The 18,758-nt window shown below is 46.8% G+C and overlaps 1 protein-coding gene and 1 pseudogene across 12 annotated transcripts in view; both read right to left on the minus strand.

Annotated features, from left to right (window-relative positions):
* Positions 1-18,758, minus strand: part of EFCAB6 (EF-hand calcium binding domain 6) — a 253,522-nt gene that overhangs the window by 77,676 nt on the left and 157,088 nt on the right. For all 11 annotated transcript variants that reach the window (XM_082352631.1, XM_082352630.1, XM_082352622.1 and 8 more), the window contains 2 exons: positions 13,942-14,177; positions 3,848-3,944 (listed from right to left, as the gene is read on the minus strand). In XM_082352631.1, the coding sequence (XP_082208757.1) occupies positions 3,848-3,944; positions 13,942-14,177 (333 nt within the window). The remainder of the gene's footprint in view (positions 1-3,847; positions 3,945-13,941; positions 14,178-18,758) is intronic.
* Positions 15,851-16,850, minus strand: LOC309610172 (large ribosomal subunit protein uL11 pseudogene; annotated as a pseudogene). The gene has a single exon. The product of its transcript is annotated as a large ribosomal subunit protein uL11 pseudogene (transcript).

Raw genomic sequence — 18,758 nt, forward strand, 5'->3', positions numbered from 1 at the left:
TATACTCTAAAAGCAAACAAACAAGCATACAAACAATTCATAGAAAAAGAGATCAGATTTGTGATTACCAAAAGCAAGGGGTGCGGGGAGGGGGAATTGGATGAAGGTGGTCAACAGGTACTACAAACTTCCGGTTCTAAGATAAATAAGTACTAGGGATGTAATGTTCAACATGATAAATATCATGAGTACAGCTGAATATAATGAACACAGTTGTATGTATAACATATATATAATATATAACACATCTGTATGTTATATACGAAAGTTAAGAGAGTAAAACCTAAGAATTCTCATCACACACAACATTTTTTTCTATTTCTTTAATTTCATATTTATATGAGATGCTAGACATTCACTAAACTTATTGCGATAATCATTTCACAGTATACGTAAGTCAAATAATTATGCCATACACCTTAAACTTGTATGGTGCTGTATGTCAATTATATCTCAATAAACTGGAAGAAAAATTAAATTAAAAATTTTTTTAAAGGGTGAAGACTGAACACAAACTGAGAGAAGATATCTGCATCACTTACCACATACAAAAGTCTACTGGCCAAACCAAAGTAAGCGTTCCCACTGACCAAGGAAAGAAAGACAGACAAGCCAGTGTGAAATCTGTAAAAAAGTCTCAAGCAGGCACTTCGCAGATAAAGAAAACTGACTAATGAATAAACAAATGAAAAAATGCCCAATTTCATTAGTAAACAACAAATGCTAATTAAAGCAGCAACGAGCTACTGCTACACATCTAGTGGAGGGGAAGAAAGTAAGACATCTGAGAGTCCCAACAGAGCCCTGTGACCCACAATGCCGAAAATATTTACTGTCTTGCCCTTCACAGAAAAAGCGTAGCTCCCTGGTCTAAGATACTGTTAATATTCTATTCCTTCATCTGGATGGTGGTTACATGGTGGTGTACAATCTGGGATACACGGTGACTACACATTATACACACTTATTTAAACTACACATATACGTTATACATATAATACATATATATTATAAAACATGTATGTTAAATGTCCATATATACATACATATTATATATACATAGTTATATACACATATTGTTTTTATATTCTACTGTAGCGTCACAAATTAAAAAACAATTAAGCTTAAAAAAGTTAGGACTGGAGGATTTCAAAGCCCCATTAAAAACTTAGAGTACATAGCACAACGGTGTGAATGTACTTCATACCGCTGAACTGGTACACTTAAAAATGGTTGCGATGGTAAATTTTATGTTATGTGCATTTTACTGCAACTTTTAAAAAGCTAAAGCATGTACAGCCTGCTGTGATCCGCCCACTGCCTCGCACTGAAAACCACCTGCTCTGACCCCTAGGTCTGACACATCCCTGCTGAACTCTTTGTACTCCGCACCGTGCCGGTCAATCCCACACGTGTTTGCCTTGGTTCAGTCCCGGTATCCTCCACCTCCCCAGCACCTCCCCAGTCCAACACCTGCTCATCTTTCAAGTGACCTCTTCTTGGGTACCCCATTATACGCAAGCCACTTCCATTGTAACACACATCATTCTTCAGAGTTCTCATTGGTGTTTACACCACAAGTCTCTTGGGGGCAGAGACCATGTCTTTATTTTTTTTTGTCATTGTGTCTTTAGTACCTTACACAGTTAGCTCATAATAATGTTTGCTGAAGAAACCAATGAACTTATTTTCCAAAAACACCTAAATAGCAATGAGCATATTAAGCTGCCCCCAAATGGGACGACTCCTATGTACTTCTGAGAATGCAGCTGGAGGTGCCCCCAGCAGCGCATGGCGGAGCGGGGAGCCCCGTGACTCTATGTGAAGGTCACTAGATGACTAAACGCTGAATCCTTGTTCAAGTTCAAACGCGGTTTTACTGGAGAATACATCCCTTTGGATATTAGCAGGTCCTGTTTGGCGAACTCCCAACAGAAATGCGGCAGAAGGGAGACCCCACACCTTTGGTCACCTTCACCATCTCTAAACGCTGGGACGCGGAAGTGACGAGCGGGGATGGGAGCACCGAGTGAGAACACCCGTCTCATCACCAGTTGGCCCGGTGGGAATACTGCTGATCTTACTTAGGTATTATACTTTCTGCGGGTTTAGAATTCAGAACTAACTCCTCCAGTGCTTTAGTCAAAACAAACTGAGAGAGTGGCAGAGATATCCACACGCGCAGGATCATTTAGTCCTGTGGGGGCCAGTGAGGTGACACGATGCTCGATTCTGGACAAAGCGCGTCCTCTCCCCGCCAGGCTCAGTCCTAGGAGAGATGCAGGAGGTCTCCGCCGATAGACGCAAGGCTCCTGGTTTAGCAGCACAGCGCCCTGGGGTCCCCACGCCTCCTCCACACATCGTTTGGGGTCCTGCATGACATCAAGGATGAAGGTGGCTTCGAGAGGCCGTGGAATCGAGGTGGAGTGAGAGCCCACACGGACGGGGAGGACGTCACCCAGCCAGGAGGCCGGGACAGGAGGGGAGGGGGCCCTGCAGGGTGTCGTGGAGCCGGGGGTGGAGGCGGTTCAGGAAGGATGGTCTGAACAAGGCAGAAACAAAGACCTGCACAGCCTCTGGCCACTCCCAGCGGCCTGCTCCTTTCAGGGCCCATCTGCTTTGTTAATAATCTGTCACCTCCCCTGGCTCGTGAGCTCCGCCAGGCGGGAGCAGACAGGCCTTGGTTACCACTGAACCCGGGGCACAAACCCCTGCGCAGTGAGTCTGTGCTAAGTCAAAGCGGGGTCGGAGGAAGCTGCGAAGGGCCCTGGACGTGGCCCTCGGGAGTCCCTGGAGTCAGACCACAGGGCGGGCTGCTCCCGTGAGGGGAAGGAGGGCGGGGCAGCTGAGAGCGGAGGCACGCTGGGGAGAAGGGGCTTTTTCTTAAATAGGTTTGAGGGAGTTTGAAGGCAGAGAGAAGCGGGGATGGGGCGGGCACGCGGGAAGGCGGCCAGGTGGCCGGCTCTGCCCTCTCCCCGGCTGGCGCCGCTGTGTCCTGTGTGGCCGCTGCTGACAATTCACAGCTTGCCCTGCACTCCTCGACCCAAAGGACTGCTCTGGAAGGCTGGCCCGGCTTCAGAAGGTGTGATTGGCCGGCCTGGGCTGGCACAGTCAAGGCTGTGAGGCAGCCCGGTGCGTAACAGGACTTAAAAGCGGGACTTCACATCGGGCACAGGCCAAGACAGAGCAAACATAAATAGAAAATGACCACGTGAAACAAAGTGGAGACGTTCTTCAGAACAGTGTGAAAATACTTCCGTAATGCAGTATACAAATACTTTTTAAAATGAAGTTTTTGTGTCCTTGTTGCACTGAGAAGTGGTGACCCCATATCCTAGACCTCAGGCTGACCCAGGTTTGCATTTCAGATCTACTGTCCTGCAGGTACAGCTGCCATTGCTAAGAGTATGTTTCCCATCCTGACACCATAATCACAGTTTACACAATTGCACATGGAGGGTATTCACCTTCAAACTATGCTTTCTATAATTTTAGCAAGACAGGAAGAAATACCTCTTTAAAAAGCATGTTTATAACTGTGTAAAAGCAAGAATGATAGCGTCTTACATTTTTCATTTAAATTTTTAATTCATATCAAACCTTAGATAAGCCAGCAACTTCAGTCCACGTAACTCTTACAATTGCTTATTTTTCTAAAGATCAATTGACCTTGAATGTGAGAATCTATTTTGAAAAAGTATTTTAAGAAAAAAAGGAGTCCCTAGATTGGTATACAAAGTTGCTTTGCCATCTTAGTGACTGGATGGAAAATAGCTCCCTCATCCCAATGATCTTGGAACATTGAAATAGATTCCCTTTCCTTTTAAGGAAATAATCACTTTCTTACCTTAGACAAGTCTGACCATCTGGTTTTTGCTTTGGTAACAAGATACTGATGTGCTTGTTCACAAGCCAGTTCTGAATCTGCGACCTTCTGTTTTGGTCTTAAAAGAAAAAAAAAATGAATCTGTTTAAATTTAATGGACTCATTAATCTCCCAAGGGAGTCCCCTACCCCAGTTTGTTTCAAAGATAGCGTTAAAGTCTGCTATTTCACATCTGGTCTAACTTAATTCTTAAAATACAGTCTTATTTCCCCAGCTGCATGTTAGGGAAATCTTAAATTTTAGGAGTCCTTGCTTATTTCCAGATAAATGCTGTTCAACTTTTCCTGCAGTTCACAAAACAAAAAGGGCTCATTTATTCCCAGAGGGATAAAAAACACACTATCACATCGTCTTCGGATGAAGACAACTAAAAACATTTTTTCCTGAACGTACACGTTGGCGTGATCACGCAGACCAAAGCAAACAGTCCAGGAACACTGTGGGAACGTGACCTACAGACTCTGTCTCAGCTCATGTTCAAAGGTTCGGTCTGTGGGATGTAAAATGATCAAAACTCTGTTTACTCACAGAATGATGGGCGCCAAAGACACTTTAAAAAAAGACTGTGGGGCTTCCCTGGTGGCGCAGTGGTTGAGAATCTGCCTGCTAATGCAGAGGACACGGGTTCGAGCCCTGGTCTGGGAAGAGCCCACATGCCACGGAGCGACTAGGCCCGTGAGCCACAATTGCTGAGCCTGCGCGTCTGGAGCCTGTGCTCCACAACAAGAGAGGCCGCAATATAGTGAGAGGCCCGCGCACCGCGACGAAGAGTGGCCCCCACTTGCCGCAACTAGAGAAAGCCCTCGCACAGAAACGAAGACCCAACACAGCCATAAGTAAAATAAATAAAAAAAAAAAAAAAAAAAAAAAGACTGTGGCTAGGCCTCCACGGGGCTCAGTGAAGACTGTGGCTGAAGGAGTTTGGGGTGCCCTGGATTCTTCCAATCACTAAAACAAATTACGGGCGCGTGAAACCCTGTAAAACCCTTCGCCACTTCTTTCTCCGCGGTCGCCTTGCTTGGAACCACGCTCGCGCACAGGCACGTGGGTGATCAGTGCGTCTTGCCTGAGGGTGAGTAAGGGGGACACCTGAGCGAGGCCCCACAGGGACCCTCACAGGAACTTCCCCTCAAGGGAACCTGGAAAACCAGGGTGGGGACAGCACACAAGCCCCACCTTGCCCTTTTAAAGAAGTGGTGTTATTCATGCTCTAGCAGGTGAGCTGCTCATAAGGAAAAAAAATCTAAAGTCAACCAGGAGGCTGCCAGTTGAGAAAATGCAGCAGTCAGAGGTTTATGTGATCCCCAAAGACGCGGCTTTGTAGCTGACCCTTTGTATGTGATGCCAGGTGGGGAGCACTGTGGTTTTAGGGTAATCGTGGCCTCCACAAGCTCTGTGACCAGTCAGGCTGGAACTACCGAATCTGGGTTTTCACACCAGCGCCGGCATTGTCACCCCAGTTTGCAAAAGGGGATGCTGTGGTTTAGAGAGGTGAAGTCGCCTGCCGAAATTGCACAGCCAGTACCGGGAATCCTGGCACTCAAACTCAGGGCCCTCCCATGCCAGAGGAAAGCCTTTCTCACCGTTGTCATTCTTTCTGAAGCTACAGTTTTGGTAGCCCCTCTAACTTCACTCCTCAGAGGAAAGGATCCATTAAGTATTACATTTCACAGAGGTGAGGGCCACCCATGGTTTTTACGCACGCAGGATCTTCTTTTCATTTAACGTGTCTATTTCAATTCAACTAGAGCAGTTCTGCTGAGCACCGCTGGAGTGCCAGGCACTGTGTGAGGTCCTGGGGAAAGTGAAGCCTGCAGTGTCCCAGAGAAGGCCCTCCTGGAACATCCCACTACTGTCCTACATTTTAAAAGCAGACGGCAGGGCACAGCACTGGAACCAACAAATTAAGCAGTAATCATTGCTCTTCATGTGGCTTCTCCTTTAAATTCTTTCTCAGAAACTCTGCTGCTGGTCTCAGCTCTCCTGGACCGCTCCTCGGGTTCCCTGATGACTGACAGTGCTCCGTACGCACTGGTCACCAAGAACACCATGGCCCTCGTTACCGCAGAAGCCCACACTGTGCTGTTGACCCATGTGTCACGTGGAAAGGGTCTTACTCAGACCAGCGCTTCTTCGGTGAATTACATAAACTTTGACTCCTGTGGTTTGGCAAACAAAAATTCTTGCATTTCCTCAGTGGGCAGGTGCTGAGGACCCGCTGCAGCTGGGCGGGGTCTTCTCCCTCTTCCCATGTCGCTGCTGAAATGGACCAAATGAGGTCATGCCCACTTTCATTTTCTCTCCTGGCAGATGCCAGCTTGTGGGGAGCACAGGTGAACTATGGCTGGCACACCTCCCCTGACTGAGACCCCCCAACACACACAGTCTTTAAATTTGCCAGTTGCTTCTATATTACCAAGTCCGGGGGTCTTTGCTGGCCTAACATGTGATGCTGTCAACCAGCTCTCCCCTCTCTAGTCACCTTCATGAGGCTGCTCTTTAAATGACACCATGGGGTGGAACACCCACCAGCTGGCACACGTGTGCCCTCAGTGAGTGACTCTCCCTCTCTGCCTGCCCCCTCGACCACTCCTTCTCTCTCCTTCCACCCCAAAGCTCATTTACTCTTCTGAGAGGTCATCCCCGCTCCTGCCCACAGCTACCACCTGGATGCCGTTTGCCCACACTTCTGTGCCATTAGCACGGTAACCTCACCTGCTTCTCCATTCCATCTCCAACTGTCTACCGGACTTCACAGAATCATGGAATTTCAAGGGTGGAAAAGGATCCAAAGATCAAGCAGTCTAATCTTCTATCTTTACCACTAAGGTTGTGGAAGGTTGGGTGGATTATGTTGCATTTTCACAACTATTGTTTAAAAGGACTGTAGGTCCTCATGATGCCTATTCCCCTGCCTTCAACGTTAGGTGCCTCGTAAATCCTGTCTGAACCCAGACGTCTCACCTGGACTTCCCTCAAAAGGATGGAGATCCTGAGAGGCATGTTCTGTCTCTTCAAAGTCAACTCACTATCAAGCTGATCTCACTGTCTAGACACATGTCCAAGCAGCCTCCCTACCCAATTCCTTTTCCAGGCTATGAGGCTGGATTATTTTTCTTAGTGACTTGTGCTCAAACCAGGAGCTCCTACCTATTTCCCATTCATTTCTCCTCTGTACCATTTTATATCCTTGTCTCCTCTAGAGAGATTGGAAGGTTTTTCTGTGGCCTTTTCCAGAAGTCACTTATTTTCTCTCCTATTGTCTGCCTCTTTAGATCTTGACAATCAGTCAGATCCAGCCTTCCTATCAGCCAGACTGTCAGTCACAAATACATACAATGTGCTGCTCTAAGTCCTACAAACACAATGATGAGCATGGTGAACGGAACCCATGTCCTCAAGGAGCCCATCCTGTGGTGGCAGGAATGTACAGCAAACACATGGAAAAATAAGTGAATCAGGCAACTTCAGCTACTGAATGTGACTGAGAATGATGGACCAGGGTGGGGTCCGGGGCACTTCAGCCAAGAAGACCAGAGAGCAGGGCTCCTTTAGGCATGAGTGATGAGGAGGTGCTGTGTGACCCTGGGGAGCAGTGTTCCAAGCAGGGCAAGAGTCCTGAGATGCTCTTCCAGTCCCAGTTAAGATGGAGTAGACACACATACTTACTTCCTCCTCTCTCTTCCACTGGTTACAACCAAAAACTCTAGACAGAATACAAAAAGTAACTCTCTGAAGACAGTAAAAAGTAAATAATAGGAGGCTTATGGAGAGGGAAATCAAAACTTGAAGAATGACTTATATAATGGTGAGATTCATGGGCTTTTTTCCTCCCATATCTCCAGCTTAAGGGCTGCTTAAAGGCAGTCCTAATTCTGGAACTGTGTAGTGGATCTGGACAGAGAAATCTCCAAAAGAAAGTCCATTTTTCTGACCAAAGAACTAGGAAGGTGAGCCCCTGAAGTACAAAGAGCATGGGGGAAATCCCCCCTTTCTTGTCTCTTTTTACTGTCCCGTTCCTGATCTGAGGCAAGCCCAGTTACAAAACTGCACTTCTATGGTGGTGCCAGCAATAGTATTGGCCAAGTAGGTACCCACAACTGAAATTCTTCTCTCTAACCAGAGGAGATGGTAAAAGGGGTCCCTGTGTTCAAGGAGGATTGGAGAAATCCACATTATTTTCTCTTTCTCGTTTTTCTCCCACCATGTTGGCCTGGAGGTGGACCCAGTTATGAGAAGCACTCAGTAGCACAGAATGGCTAAAACCTAAGATTTTCCAACCAGAAGGACAAAAAAGGGGTCCCTGAGTGCTGGAGAGTGTGGGGAGAAATCATAGAGAGTGCTAGAAAAAGGGATGCCCAAATGAATGAAGGAAGTTCCAGGTTCACCTGTGATGTGCACGTGTGAAACTAACCCAAAGCAGCACAGTGAAAGCTTTGAGAACTTGACTACAGTGTAGTTAAGACTGTCTCCTGTGTGCTGCACTCATGGGCTGACCTGATAGAGCTACAAGGGCTTTGAAAACTGAACTGATATTGAAACCACAGAAGGTAGGTCAGAACTTGCACTCTGAAACTAAATGGATTGATGGCCTGCCTAAAAAAAATCAATCAGTCAACGCATTACCAAGGATTTTAACAGGACCAGAGTGTCACAATATAACATTAAAAATGTCCATGATACAGTCCAAAATTACTCAATATACAGAGGACCAGGAAAATCCCAACAATTTTCAAGATAAAAGACAACAAGCACCAACTCCAAGATGACCCAGCTGTTGAAATTATCATATTTAAAAGCAGCTATTATAACCATGAAGTAAGAGTACACATTCTTAAAATAAATGGAAAGACAAGTTCTGAGCAAAGAAATTGCAGTCAAAAAAAAAAAAAAAAAAAAAGAACCAAGTGGAAACTTTAGAACTGGAAAAAACAACAACTGAAATAAAATTTTCACTGGATTGGCTCAATGACAGAATGGAGATGACAGAGGAGTGAGTCAGTGAACTTGAAAATGGATGACTAGAAATAATCTAATCTGATCAATAGAGGGAAAAAAAAGAATATATCTCCAAGGACTATGATAGAGAGACCTGTGATACAAAAACAAAAGGTCTAACATCCATGTCACTGGAGTACTGAAAGGAGAAGAGAAAAAGATTGGTACAGAAAAAAATTTAAAACTTCAGGAAATAATAGCTGAAACCTGCCCAAATTTGGTGGAAAAACATAGATTCAGGAAGTTCAGCAAACCTCAAAAAAGATAAACTCAAAGAAAATCATGCTCAAACACATCATAATAAAACTACTGAAAACCAAAGCTAAAGAAAAAATCTTGAAAGCAACCTGAGAAAAATGACACATTACAGAGGGAAAACCATTTGAATGACTGTAGATTTCTCCTCACAAACTGTGGAGGCCAGAAGACAATGGAACAACATTTTTAAAGTGTTATAACAAAAGAATTGTCAACCCATAATTCTATATCCAGAAAAAAAAAAACCGTTAGGAATGAAGGAGCGATAAAGATATTCTCAATGAAGGAAAACTATGGTAACGTGTCTCCAGTAGACATGCTAAAAGAAGTTCTTCAGGGGAAGGAAAATGACAGCGGAGAGAGACACTTTTGAGCTTGAGAAATAAAAGAAGAGAAGCAGAAATGGTAAATACAAATATACTTTTTCTCAGAGTTTCAAAATACATGAGGCATAAATTGATAAAAATGGAAGGAGAAATAGACAGATGCAAAATTATTGTTGGTGACGTCAACACTCCTCTCTCAGTAACTGATAGAACAAATAGAAAATAGGCGAGAACCTAAACACTATGACCAACTATCCCACCCCTCTAGGTGGTCACAAAGCACTGAGCTGATCTCCCTGTGCTATGTGGCTGCTTCCCACTACCTATCTATTTTACATTTGGTAGTATATATAAGTTTCTTATGACTTTCTTAATAACATTTTCTTTTCTCTAGCTTGCTTTATTGTAAGAATACAGTATATAATACGTATAACATACAAACTATGTGTTGACTGACTTTATGTTATTGGTAAGCTTCCAGTCAACAGTAAGCTATTAGTAGTTAAGTTTTGGGGGAGTCAAAAGCTATACACAGATTTTTGACTGTGCAGGGGTTTGGTGCCCCAACCCCTGTGTTGTTCAAGGATCAACTTCTTGTATACTTAAAGCAAGAAGAAAGGAGAAAATAATAAAGAATAGAAATCAATGAAATCGAAACAGAAAAACAATAGAGAAAAAGAAATGAAACATAAAGCTGGTTCTTTGAAAACATCAGTAAAATTGATCAACCTTCAGCTAAATGAATCAAGAAAAGAGGAGAGAAGACATCAACTACCAATATAAGAAATGAAAAAAGGGACATCACTAAAGACCCCACAGATATTAAAAGAATAGTAAGGGAATACTATGAACAACTTCATTCTTATGAATTTAACAACTTAGATGAAACAGACCAATAGTTTAAAAGACAAAAATTACTAAAACTCAGTCAAGAAGGATTAGAAACCCTGAATGATCCTTTAACAATTACAGTAATTAGATTTGTAGTTAAAATTCTTCTGACAAAGGAAACTCCAGGACCTGATGATTTCATTGGTGAATTCTATCAAATATTTAAAGAGAAATAGTGATTCTGTATGATCGAGAAAATAGAAGAGTGGCATTCATGACTTTTATTCTTTCTTAGAGGTCTTCCAAAAAACAACAAAAAATGTATTTATTTTCTTTATGAAATAAAACTCCTTCTATCTTGCAATTACCATGTGGGTCCACTGAAACCTCTTAGAATATGATAGATCATGGGATCTTAGTGATCTTGATTTAATTATACTAGATCTATTTCATTATTCTAAGAAATATTCAATCATTGCTCATTAATTATTTCCAGCTACGCTAAAAAAAGGAGACTAAATAATAAGAAGAAAACAAAAAATGATGGAATCTCCTAGCAGGATGATACAATATTGAAATGAATCACCACTATTACATCATCCTTCAGTTTTCTGATTGCACTGCTCAAAGTGTAACAGCATCTTTCAAGAAGGTAAAAAGAAGACAGTGACACCATCCTTGTCGTCTTACGTTAGCTTTCACTGAATGTAGTTGAAAATTGAGAATTCTTATTTCATGCGCAAGTGGCAAAGGGAAGAAAACTGAGATCAGAAAATGTTTTGCAATTATTAGATGAACCAGAAGATGATGGTTCATCACTTGATCATATAAACCAAATCTCTTGATAAGTGAGTAAGTGATACATGTCTAAGAACAACAAGGAAATTTGTTATTTTCATTTAGTTAGTCATTCATCAGGAAGGACTGGATCGTACAATATTTTGTGACAAGAAGCTGCCCATCTAATTCTGCTAAAAGGACACTTGACAGTATTCTTTCATCTCTGATGATGTACATGTACCACAATGTACTTGATGTGGATTGTCAGTAGATAAATGGACAAGGCCCGTGTGTTTTAAACAAGGGAATAGATTGGGAGGGAATAGATGATGTAAATGAAACAGGTCATTGGACCAATCGCTCTAACTGGTATTTACACATTTAAAAATGATGTGCAGTTATGAAGCAAACGAGATGATCTTCCTCTCTTTGACAAAATTATGAACCTTCAAAGTTTTCAAAAGTAGTGCATTTTGATGATGCAGGTGGAAAGTGAAGGCCCAGAAGGCAGAGGGGCCCAACTGAGAGGGCAGGATGGCTTCCAATACGGCAAGGCGTCTAGGTTTGGCTGGCGGAGAGTGAGGCTGGGGAGGGTGAAAGAGGCCGAGCTCTCCAGGCAGAGGAAGTGGCCCCTCCCCAGAGGCATCCTGGGTTCCAATCTCTGTCCAACGCCCATCACCTGGGTCCTTTTGGACGAGTCAGTTACTTTTCTCTAGGCCCCAATTCCTTCATCTGCAAAGGCAGGTAGTGATGCCTCCTTAAAGGGCTGTGGAGTATGAAAAGATACACCTTCATGAAGCACAGGTATGGGGTCCGGCCATGGGAAGGCTTGGCTTTCTAAAGCAGTGCCTTGGTTGGGGTCTCAAAGCTTGCTCTCCACCAGACCCTTGGAGCCCAAGCTGGGTCTCCCTGGAACCGGCCGCTTCCTCCATATCCATCCTCTGCTCTGGGGCTGCTGAAGGGTGTTTCTATGGCACAACGTGACCCACACACTCCGCGGCATAAAATCCTCTCCTGCCTACTGACCAAGCCTGGCACTCGAGCCCTGTCACACCCAGCCCTCCTGCATCTCGAGGCCTCCTCTCCCGCTGTGCGTGCCACTTCTGCACACGCATCCTCTCCCCATTCCCTCAATGTGCTCCACACTCCCACCTCTGTGGTTTTGCAAATGCTGTTCCCTGGCCTTGAACCACGGTCTGGTAACCTGCACCGGACAAACTCCTACTGACACCTCAAGACCCAACTGAAATGTCCTGCTTTTTCTGTGCACCTCAAGCAGGCTTAGCCTCTCGCCTCCCTGTGGCACTTCAGACATCCTTCTATTTCTTTATTTTTGTACCTGTCGCAGTTCAGCCCTGAGCCCCTCAAAGGGAGTGTTCATCTCATCCATCTTTGTACCTCCGAGTCCTGGGGCGACACAGCACACAGCAGACCCTCAGTAAATGTGTGATGAATGAAAAAATAATACAACTAAGAAGGTGGAATCATTTGGATGGGAAGATTGCGCTTTGTGGTTGAAATTTTCCATATCCACTCTGCATACATTCTCCAGAAAGTTCCTTCTGAAGGATATTTTTGTGCTTTGTTTTAACGTTAAGCAATCAAGTCTCATATTAAAGCTCCTCATAAATGGAGCAATTGGAAGCAGGTGTTCAACTCACGTGTGACATGATCGTTTCACTTAGAAAGAGACTACAGTTGTTTTCTTCCTCGCTGGCTTTTTAAGTATAGACAAAATCAAACCAGCAAATTCAGAGGGAAAAATTAAAGTGCAAGACCAGAGGGCCTCTGCAGCCTAGCCAAGTGCCACAAAGTCTGGCTCAGTGACAGGGGCTTCTGGGGGTTCCCCCTTCCAGGGGTTGCCCTTGCCGGGTAGAAGGGGCACTTGCCTATAGTCCCTGGGGGCTGGGAGCACCTCAAGGGCAGAAGGACCCAGTGAATGCCACTACTGCGTTGTATCACTTGTAGCAGCAAATGCAGTGGATGGTAACGGTTCAAAAAATATTAATAGTGTACTTATAATAATTGGTAAAGGAGTGGCTGAATGGCTACTTCATTCACGCCTGTCAACAGATCTCAATGGGGAGCAGACTGTGACACGTCCCGGAAAAGATGGGAACCCACTACCGCTTCAAGGAGCAGATGCTCTTACTGAGAGAAGCCAAGGAGACAAACGGAGTCACAGCTCAGCTGGACGCAGAGATTTTCCTGCCGTGAGTGAGGCCGGCATTGGGTGGCCGGGGGTCTGGTGGGGAGCACTACCTAGGAAAGGGCTGAAAGCGGTCCTTGCACCTCCCAAAGCAGCTGGCACAGCTGACCCCAAATTTATAAAAAGAAAAATATACAAGTACATGTGTGTATTTATGCACATAGGAAAAAGACTGAAATGACACTCAGTATCCATCAATTACCATAAGGTGTTCTGTGATTCCCCAGTTCACACCTACTGCCCAGGTTAACGTCTTGGGCCTGGAGGAAGTCCACGTGTTCTCCTGACAAGCACCGCGCACCTCCCTCTGCATACGGTGTCCCCAAATGTCTTGGAAGGCTGAGCAACACGTGTATATATCTGACCCCAGGCTCATAAAAAGAAAAACATATATGTATATATTTATGTGCAAAGAAACAAGACGGGGATGATACACCCTGAAATACAAAAATGATGTTCACAGGTGCTTAGATCAGGTGTATCTTCTAACCTGTACCTGCATTTTCTAGTCTTTCTACACTGAATGTGTAATTCTGAATGTGATTTTTCTTGAACTAAGGAAAAGACAAAATAAACAGCTCCTGGGGGGCAACTCCATCATTTGCACCCGTGTGTGGACTCAGCGTTAATGCAGACCTATGCTGCTCTCTTACCTAATGAGTCTCTGAGGCGCGGTGTCTTCTATTCTGAACGGTCTCTTCTCGCACAAGTTTCGAAATTCTCGGAAATTTAACGTGACGCTGAGCCTCAAGCCAAGAAGGCCCAGGAATCGCTCGAAATCCTCGTCCTTCAGGTTGAAGAGCAGGTGCTGCAGCAGCCGATGAAGGTCGTGCATGGTGACGATGCCATCCCTGTCCATATCCATCTTAAAGAAGGCCGCATAGGGGTCCTAAAGCCAAAAACGCAGCGTCAAAGTCTGTCCCCCGGAACCTGACGACATCCCCCCACCCCTGCCCCCCGCGCTGTGGACTCATCTCCAACATGAGGAAGCAGCCGTGTTTCGACTTGGCTTTTTGGAGGTTTCACTGCTCCAGGAATATCCTTGCCATGATTTGCTTTCCCCAGGAAATGATGAACTATGTCCTCAGGTGCCCTCTTTTAATGCAAAGAGTTCAGGAAAAGGGACAAGAAAGGTGTTTCTTTCCCTTCTGCTCCCTCGGCTTCTGGAACCGGTACTTCTAGTACCAGAAGTAAGAATGAGTACGCGGGAGCTTTCCAGGGCATATAAAAATCTTGCCCTCAAGTTTTTATACAACTTTCATAATGTTTGGCAACTTCTGTCCACGGGAAAGCCAGTGCTGTGCTGAACTCACCCTGAGTTGCCACCCAGAGGCTGGGCCCTGTTTTGATGCCCGTGCTGAAGGCCCCGCCTGAAATCTCCCTCTGTGTCTGCAGGTCGTGCTGCACGAGGGCGGTGATTCCCATTTTGCAGATGGGGAAACAGAGGCCTGCAGGGAACGTGTGGTCGAGGCCAGGCTGCACAGCTCAGGGCACACCCTGGAGGCGGGTTGCTTAGTTTCAAAGCCCAGCTCTGCGGGCTACTAGCAGAGTGACCAAAGGCAAGAGACTTAACCCTGCCAGGCTTCTCATGTGTAACGGGAGGAGTATAAAGTCCCTGCCTCCGGGGTGGTTGTGAGGATTGAATGTGCTAACGAGGCGAAGCACTTAGGAGGTGACTGAGAGGTTTCCTAAGGGCTGTAAAATGTTGTTACTATTACTGTTGCCTGAGGTCGGACAGCAAGTGCCTGGCAGCGGGATCTGAATCAGGTCTGTCTGGGCCAACACCCTGCGGCCCCCCCATGCGATCCTGTGCCTCAGGCTTGGAGAGCTGCAGCTGCTGTGGTCCCAGCACCCCTGCTGCCATCAGCCCCTGAGGCGGCCCCACCCACGGATCTCTCTGGCTACTTCCGAGGCCCTGCCTGTACCTTCACGTCCCAGGACCCTCCACAGAGGTCACGTAAGGCAAGCCCTGCCACGACTCGAGTGTCCGGTTCAAACCGTTTGGGATTTTGTGGCAAGATCTATCTGTACTCACTCACTTATTCTTTCACCAAAAATTACTCAGCACTGCCACATGCAATCACTGCACTAAATACGGTGGGAACCGACTTCAGGTGCTGCCCCTACCTCTCAGAGACGCCACTGTCCAGCGGCCTCTTCTCCTGGAGCACCGCCTGCCGGGGCTGCAGGCCCATCTCTTTGCTGCTGATTCCCTCCACGTCACAGCTCCAAGTCCTCCCACACCCTCCAAACCCCCGTCTCCAAAGGCTGTGAGGTATCTCCCCTTGGATGTCAAAACAAGCAGGGCCGAAATCAAACTCCTGGCTCCACTGGACCCAGCTTGTCCTCCTGGTCCTTCCAGCTCGTCCCCCTGGTCCTTCCCAGCTCAAGAAGTGGCAGCGTCTTCTTTCTGTTGCTCAGACCACACACCTTGGGAGCGTCCCCGGGTCCTCCCTTTGCCTCACACCCCGCATCCAATCTGCCCACACAGCCACGGGTTCAGAGCTTCACTTCTCCCACTTCCACTGCCTCCACCCGGACCCAAGGCTCCTGGGCTTCCCGGCTCCCACCCTCGCCCAGCCCCCTATTCTCACAGCCGCCAGTGATACCCGCACGGCTCAAGCCAGTGCACGCTGCTCCTCTGCTCAAACCACGGCACTCGGGGTCCAATCCTCAATCCTGACCGTGGCCCCAGCCCCCTACCCCTCTGCCCTCATCTCCTCCCCGCTCACCCTTGCTGGGTTTTTTTTGAGGGGGTGTTTGTCAAATAACCCTTTATTGAATTATTTTCCTTTGCAGTTCTTAACTAGCTGACATTCCACTGCACCACTGTGGATGTCACCTATGATGTCGTGAGGGTGGTGGCCATCAACACTGCAGCCCAGACTGGGCAGTCCCCAGGATCTCTTTAGTGGTTCCAGAGAGTTCTCTAGCTAAAGAGCGATGTCACATCTCTTGGGTAATGTTGACAATCACATCAAAAATGATGTTTCCGCTGTGCTTAATGTTTTTCTGCTTCCTTCTGTCTCTTGGCAGTTCCTTGAGGGCTTTGATGATCAGGGCAGAGGCAGAAGGTACCACCTCAATCTGGGCCTGTATGTTCTGAATGGTCGGTTTCACTGTAATCCTCAGATCCTTCCAATCACCAGTTGCCGTGGTGATGTCATCACCAACCTTTTTTGGAGACAGACCCAGGGGGCCGATCTTGGGGGCCAGGGCAGATGTGGCACCGACTTCCCCACTGGTGCACCTCAGGTACACGACTTTGATCTTGTTGGGGTCGAACTTAGGCAGCATGGTGGAGGCGGCTGGTGTCAGATGAACCCGGATTCGGGACGACCGAAGAAAGTTGCACCTTGGCCTCCTCCGAGCCGAGAGCTGAAAGCTACTTGCTGTTGTTGGAACATGCCAAGCCTGCCTCCGGCACCCCAGGGATTCTCCACCAGACCTGCTGGGCCTTTGGTCTCTGCCCGAATGCCACCTCTCCAGGGAGGCATTTCCTGTCCCCTCTGTACAAGGGCACCACCCTGATGGGTCTCTGTCCTCTCACCCTGCTTTATTTTTCTTCACAGCACGTTTCACCACCTGACACTCTGGAGATTCGCGTGCCCACTGTCTGCTCCACCTCTAAAGGTAAACGTGATATCTGGGCTCTGATCTGTTCCTCGTGACAGCTCCAGCCCAGAGAGCAGTGCTTAAGAAACACCCGTGGCGTGAGGTTGGGTATGAATGATGCAGCAAATATTTCCGGGGTACCTATGATGCACCAAGCACCCTGCTAGGTACAGGGATGTACTGATAACTGGCCCCTGACATCAAGGTTCTCAGTCCAGTAGGGAAGAAAGATGTTTAAGCAAATTACAGCAAGTCAGCGTGATAAATGCAGCAAAAGGCGGGGGGAGAAGTGCTCTGACGCAGCCCTAATTGCTGGACTACAGGGACAATCTAGATGCCATGGAAACCCATATTTATAATCTTCACAAATTTAAAAAATTTACTCATTTCCTGAATCTCAGTCTTTGACTTCCCAGCATGAAGACTCCTAATTTTATTGGAGCCAATACATGTTGGAGTGAAAGAGATATTATTTCAATTCCTGGCTACGACATTTACTAGGTATGTGGCTTCGGGGAAGTCTCTCCCCATCTCTGACCCTCTGTTTCTTCATCTATAAAATGGGAACACTAGCGCCTACTTGATAGGGTAGTTGTGGGGACTGAAACAACTGAGGCCATGTAGGTTCACTGCCTGGCATGTAAAGTGAATTCTCTTATGCATTCAACAAACACCTATTTGCATGGCACGCACCGTGGTAGCCAGTTGTGTTATCGGGCCTTGACGTCTCATGGAATTACAAGTCCCCGCACACTGCATGCCGGAAGGTGAGTGGGCAGCAGCAGACCCCCCAGCAGGTCTGAAGGGCCGGAGGCAGGACCAGCGCTTCGGTAGGAGTTGGCTGGTCACAGGGAGAGGAGTGACAATCCAGGCAAAGGCGCGGGATGTGCAAGGCCAGGAAGGGGAGGCAGCGTGCTGGCCGGAGTGTGACAGGAGGAGGAGGGGGGTCGAGAGGGGCCAGAGAGGGGCTGCAGACCAGCCAGGCAGGACCCGGGCCCATCCTAAGAGAAAGGGGACACTCTGACCAGAGCTGTGTGTTGGGATCACCCTGCAAGGTCGGGTGTCCAGGACAGATTGTGAAGCGAAACATGCAGCGGCGGAAGTGTACGTATAGAAGACCCTATTTGTGTGGGGTTTTGATCCTGCTTGTTTTTTAAAATATACGTGACTTCACAGACATGAGCCTGAACCTGCACGGATGCTGTCTAGGGGGTGAGGTTGAAGGTGAACCCACAAGGGCCTCAGGAACCTGTCCCCAGGTCATGTCCCCAGGTCACCCAGGGGGTCTCTGTGCCTGCTTTCCTCACCATAGTCAGGGAGGGGGGACACCCCTCGTTTGGTCACAATGAATTATTTCCTTCGACTGTCCGTGGTCTTTGGCCTGGGCTATGACGGTGAGGCTGCCTTACTCAACTGTGCTGTTGTCCGTAAACCTAACTGTGCTGAGATGGGCTCATCTGGCTACAAAATCACTGGGCAAACAACAGCAGCAGCAGGATTAATAGCATTTTCAACTAATACAAAATAGTTTTTTCATTAGTGACGGAGAGAGATATTCAAGAATTTCTCATGAATAGGAACTCAATAAAGGAAATAAAGTGACTGTACCTTCCCACTCAACAATCAAGACACATTCTTTGGGACTTCCCTGGTGGCGCAGTGGTTAAGAATCCGCCTGCGAATGCAGGGGACACAGGTTTGATCTCTGCCCCGGGAAGATCCCACATGCCGCGGAGCAACTAAGCCCGTGCACCTCAACTACTGAGCCTGCGCTCTAGAGCCCGCGAGCCACAACTACTGAAGCCCGTGAGCCATAACTACTGAAGCCCGCACACCTAGAGCCCGTGCTCTGCAA

The sequence above is a fragment of the Balaenoptera borealis genome (genome assembly GCF_965194805.1).
Source record: "Balaenoptera borealis genome assembly, chromosome: 13".
Classification (NCBI taxonomy): Eukaryota; Metazoa; Chordata; class Mammalia; order Artiodactyla; family Balaenopteridae; genus Balaenoptera; species Balaenoptera borealis.